Source organism: Condylura cristata, unplaced genomic scaffold (genome assembly GCF_000260355.1).
Source record: "Condylura cristata isolate star-nosed mole 26May11 unplaced genomic scaffold, ConCri1.0 scaffold00003, whole genome shotgun sequence".
In the NCBI taxonomy this organism is placed as follows: Eukaryota; Metazoa; Chordata; class Mammalia; order Eulipotyphla; family Talpidae; genus Condylura; species Condylura cristata.
In genome coordinates, this window is record NW_004567104.1 from 77,627,210 (window position 1) to 77,631,784 (window position 4,575).

The window sequence follows — 4,575 nt, forward strand, 5'->3', positions numbered from 1 at the left end:
CAGCCCAGGCCGTCATCGCTGGGGATGGACTGGGCATCAGCCACGAGCTCATCACCCTGGAGGTCAGCTCCCCCGAGGTCCCGGACCTGACCCTCATCGACCTGCCCGGCATCACCAGGGTGGCCGTGGGGAACCAGCCCCAGGACATCGGGGAGCAGGTGAGCCCCGGCGCAGCCCAGCCCTGTGGCGGGCGACCGTGAGTTGTGGACACAGGTGTGGAGCGGGGCCCTCCCCACCCGGCTGGACGCAGCATCTGGAGCGATCGAGGCCAGCAGGGCAGACTGCGTCTGCGTTCAGTACCTACCGGCGGTGGGTTTGCACGGTGCCCCCGTGGCGGGCTACGCTGGCAGGGCCGGGCTGGGGTTTACGTGGCAAGAGGCAATTTCTACATCCACTGCCCTCTGGATCACAGATTTCAGGAAAAATCAAGTGATTCTGGCATCGTGGTTCCACCAAACCAGCGATGTCAGGTCCGAGGAGGCCGGGAGAGGCTGGAGCCTCAAGTGTCCCGACCCCGGGGTGCTGTGGCCCCTGCAGGGACCTTGGTTTCTCCGCACCCGGGCTTGGGCAGGGCCAGCAGGCAGGAGGCTGGGGCCGTCGCCGGGGCCGCCAGGGCCTCTGTGGCCAGGCCTGTCGCGCTCACTCGGTCTCCGCTCGCCTCCCCAGATCAAGGCCCTCATCAGGAAGTACATCCAGCGGCAGCAGACCATCAACCTGGTGGTGGTGCCCTGCAACGTGGACATCGCCACCACCGAGGCGCTGAGCATGGCGCGGGAGGTGGACCCCGACGGCGACCGGACCCTGGGTGAGCGGGCGACCCTCGGTGCGAGGGCGGTGCAGCGGCGCCCCTTGGCCCTCAGCGCACACCCAGGAGGCGGGTTTACTCCCAGGTCTGGACCTGAAAGGAGTGGGCGTGGGCCCAGGGAGGCTCAGTGAAGCAGGCCATGTCTTAGCTTCTGCCAGCCACGGAGCTCCTTACAGGGCACAGTGGTTCCGGGTGGGACAAGCCCAGAAAACAAGTCCATACCTTTGAGGTAGAAGTAAGCCCTGTGTCCAGGTGGGTGGATAGACTATGTGGGTCCGTTCACACCGTGGAATAGTATACAGCCCTGCAAAGGAAGAACACTGACGCCTGTCAAGGTCTGCGACCTCAGACTTGCTGAGTGAAGTGAGCCAGTCACAGAGGGTGACTGCTGCAGGGTCCTGCAAATGTGTCAAATCGTCAGAATCAAAGCACAGGGCTAGGGCCGGGGGAGGGCAGGGACCTACGGGGAGGGGCGTCCATCTCGGAGATGGAACGCTGTGGAGGGTCGGCAGCTTGGGAGCACGCTGGTGAGTGAGCTCGGGCCCCTGAGCTGGGCCCCCCGGCGTGTTGCAGTCGTAACTCTGATGTGAAAATCTGCACTCAGCTGTGAGCAGCAGGCAGGCTGAGGCTGGACGCAGGCAAAAGGCCGTTCACGTTCACGCGCTGCAAGACGTGTGGGTGGGGGCAGCCGGTGCCCGCGCCCTCAGACCTGCCCTTCCGCCTTCCGGCGCCCCACGGTGGCCTGCTGGGGCTCAGCGTTTGTGCTGTGGCCAGCCCGAGCCAGCAGACCCCAGGGCGTGCCTGGCCTCAGGGTCAGGGCTGAAGGGTGCAAGGTCCCGCAGCACCGTGTAGCGCAAGGCCCCTGTGCGGGGGCCCGCGCCTGGCCTGGGGCTCTGGTTTCACCTGGGCCCCACAGATGGTCCAGGTGAGCCGGGCGGGCCCTGCCTCTGCCAGGGGCCAGGCCCTGCTGGGCGGCTGTTTAGGGATGCCAGCTGCCCGGGGGCGCGGAGGGGCTGGACACCTGGTGGCTGCGCCGTGCTGGGCGCCTCGGTGGGGCCCCTGCCGGGCAGCACGAGCACCCGCGTGCAGGAGGAAAGCGGAAGGCACCCCAGGAGCTGTCTCGCCTGAGAGCGGGACTGCACGCCCGTAGGCGGGGGGCGGGCGTCTGGCCGCGCGCGCGGCTCCCCTGGCTCGGGGCGGCCCAGGCTCCGGGTGAGCAGGGAGGGCTCTGGTATCTGACGGAAGTCGCTGCTCGCAGGAATCCTGACCAAGCCCGACCTGGTGGACAGAGGCACGGAAGACAGGGTGGTGGACGTGATCCGCAACTTCATCTGCCCCCTGAAGAAGGGCTACATGATCGTCAAATGCCGGGGCCAGAAGGACATCCAGGACCGGTTGAGCCTGGCCCAGGCGCTGCAGAAGGAGCAGGCCTTCTTCGAGGAGCACCCCCACTTCAGGTGCGTAGGCTCCGTGGGGGGTGGGGTGCAGGGAACAGGAGCTGGAGGAGGGGCGGGCGCCCCGTGGGGGCCGTCTGGATGGCCCTCAGCTGGGGGCGGGGTGGGCCGGCCTCCGTGGCCTCCAGTGGCTCCCACAGCGCATTCTTGCTGCGGGCATTTGACCACAGGCGCAGGTGTGAGCGTTGCCCACCCAGGTGCGCACCTGGGGGAGGCGGAACTAGCCCGCGCAGCCTTCATCGTAAGGAGCCCTGAGAGGCCTCCCGGGAGCACCCGCACTGGGCCGGGGGGACGGGCCCTCGACGCGCGCGTCGCGGTGGCCGCCTGTCCAGGGGCAGCGTGTCCCCGCCAGTGTCTAGCATGCGAGTGTCCCGATGGTGCAGGTGCCAGGGCGGCGGGCCATGCCCGAGTCCCCCACAGGGCATGGGCTGTGGGTGATGGCTGTCTCGTCAGAAAGACCCTGCAGGCTGGTGTCCAGCGCTGGCGCCGTAGCCATGGCCGAGCTCCTCCCGGACCGTGATGGGGACTGGCCACGACCGCCCGCCAGTCACACGGCCCACGGCGCTGACGCCAGCTTCCTGGGCGTCAAGGTGGGCGTGGGCTTTGTGTTCCCCCACAGGCAGCTTCTGGAGGAAGGAAGGGCCTCCATCCCCAAGCTGGCCGACCGGCTGACCTCCGAGCTCATCAGGCACATCTCTGTAAGCCCAGCTGCCCTCCCAGGCGCCGCCCCACCCCAGCTGCCCCTGCCGGCGGCCTCCGCGTAGCCCGGCTTCTGCTAGGGGCGGGTGTGAGCGCCGGTGCCCCCACGGAGCTGCCCACAGAACAAGGCCACGGCTGGTGGGCCGCCAGGGCCACCCTCTGGGGTTTTCATTAAGATTTATTTCATTGGTTGATGCACACAAGAACTGGGGTGTGGGCCACAAGTGTGGGGGTGATGACTCACCAGACAGAGTGGGGAGCAGGGCAGGCGGATCCCCTGAAACCCGCTGCTGAGGGGGGCAGCGGGGAGACAGGAGGGTCTGCTGCACCCTGGGTCCCTCCAGGCCGGGGATGGAACTTGGGCTGCAGGGGCCGCAGCCAGCTGACAGCTGAGACTCCCCCTCCCAGCGCCCCCCCCGCCCCGGGAGGCCCCATTCCAGAGAGTTCTAAGAGACCCTGTCCCCACTCCGTCCGGACAGGGCTCCTGCTGTCACTTCTGCCCTTTACGCAGCTTCCTCGCACGGTTTCCTGTTGTGCCCCGGGAGGCAGAGACGGGAGGCCGGGGTAACCCCTGGGTGCCTCGCGCCAGCCTGCCTTGACTTCCCCATGTCCTCACTACCTGTAGCTTAAGGAGCTGCTGGTGCGGAGGACGGTGGGGGCTGGTGGTGGGTGGGGGTGATGCACCGCTGGAGGGCCGCGCCCTGCCTCTGGTCACTCGGTGTTGCCCACCAGTGCGGCTTGATGAAAGAGAACAAGCGGCCTCCCGGGGAGCAGGGGTGAGGCTCAGCGCTGGGACGCTGCGGCAGCCCCTGAGCACCAGTGCCACCCGGCCAGGAGGGGCCCCAGGGCGCAGCCGCCCCTCCGGCCACCCGCCGCCCCTCAGCCGTGGTCTCAGTGGACCGCCTGTCCTGCTCCCCGCCCTGTCCCCCACCTCTGGCCAGCACCCCAGTTCTTGTGTGCATCAATAAATTGTTGACAAAAAAAGAAAAGCAGCACATGAAATCAACCGGGCCACTGAAAAAAGCAACGAAAGAACAGAGGCGCCCTGGCACTGAGCGGGAAGCTGCGGAGGCTGCCGCGGTGGGAGAGGCCCCCGGGCCGCGAGCCCAGTCGCTTCTCGCAGCATGACGAGCTGAGCTTGCGTGTCCGGCGCCCCGCGCCAGCGGGTGACTCCCCGGCCTCCCGGCTCCCTGCTGGGAGCTAGGGGGCCCGGGGCGAGGGTGTCCCCCACGCTCCCCTGCGGGGCCAGGGGCGGCCAGGCTGCCGGGCAGGAAGGCTGGGGGAGCCGCTGGGCGCTCAGGTCCTGGCGGCGCGCGGGGCCTCCGCCCGCGCCAGCAGCCACGCGTCTGCATCGGCCGCCCGCATTTCTCCCTCTCTCTGCCCAGAAATCTCTGCCGCTGTTAGAGAGCCAGGTGAAGGAGAACCACCAGAACGTGAGCGCCGAGCTGCAGAAGTGCGGCACCGACATCCCCGAGGGGGAGAGCGAGAAGCTGTTCTTCCTGATAGACGTGAGTGCCGCCGCCGCGTGCGGCCGGTCCACCGTGCGGCGGCCTTCAGCCTGCGCTGACCGCCCCTTCTGGCTTTCAGCACCAGGAAGGGACGGGGCTGTGGGCGGGG

At 68.3% G+C, this 4,575-nt stretch overlaps 1 protein-coding gene across 1 annotated transcript in view; it reads left to right on the top strand.

Annotated features, from left to right (window-relative positions):
* MX1 (MX dynamin-like GTPase 1) overlaps window positions 1-4,575 on the top strand; it is a 14,946-nt gene that overhangs the window by 4,929 nt on the left and 5,442 nt on the right. The window contains exons 5-9 of the mRNA XM_004675557.2: window positions 4-158; window positions 667-805; window positions 2,064-2,262; window positions 2,879-2,957; window positions 4,344-4,466. Of these exons, the coding sequence (XP_004675614.2) occupies window positions 4-158; window positions 667-805; window positions 2,064-2,262; window positions 2,879-2,957; window positions 4,344-4,466 (695 nt within the window). The remainder of the gene's footprint in view (window positions 1-3; window positions 159-666; window positions 806-2,063; window positions 2,263-2,878; window positions 2,958-4,343; window positions 4,467-4,575) is intronic.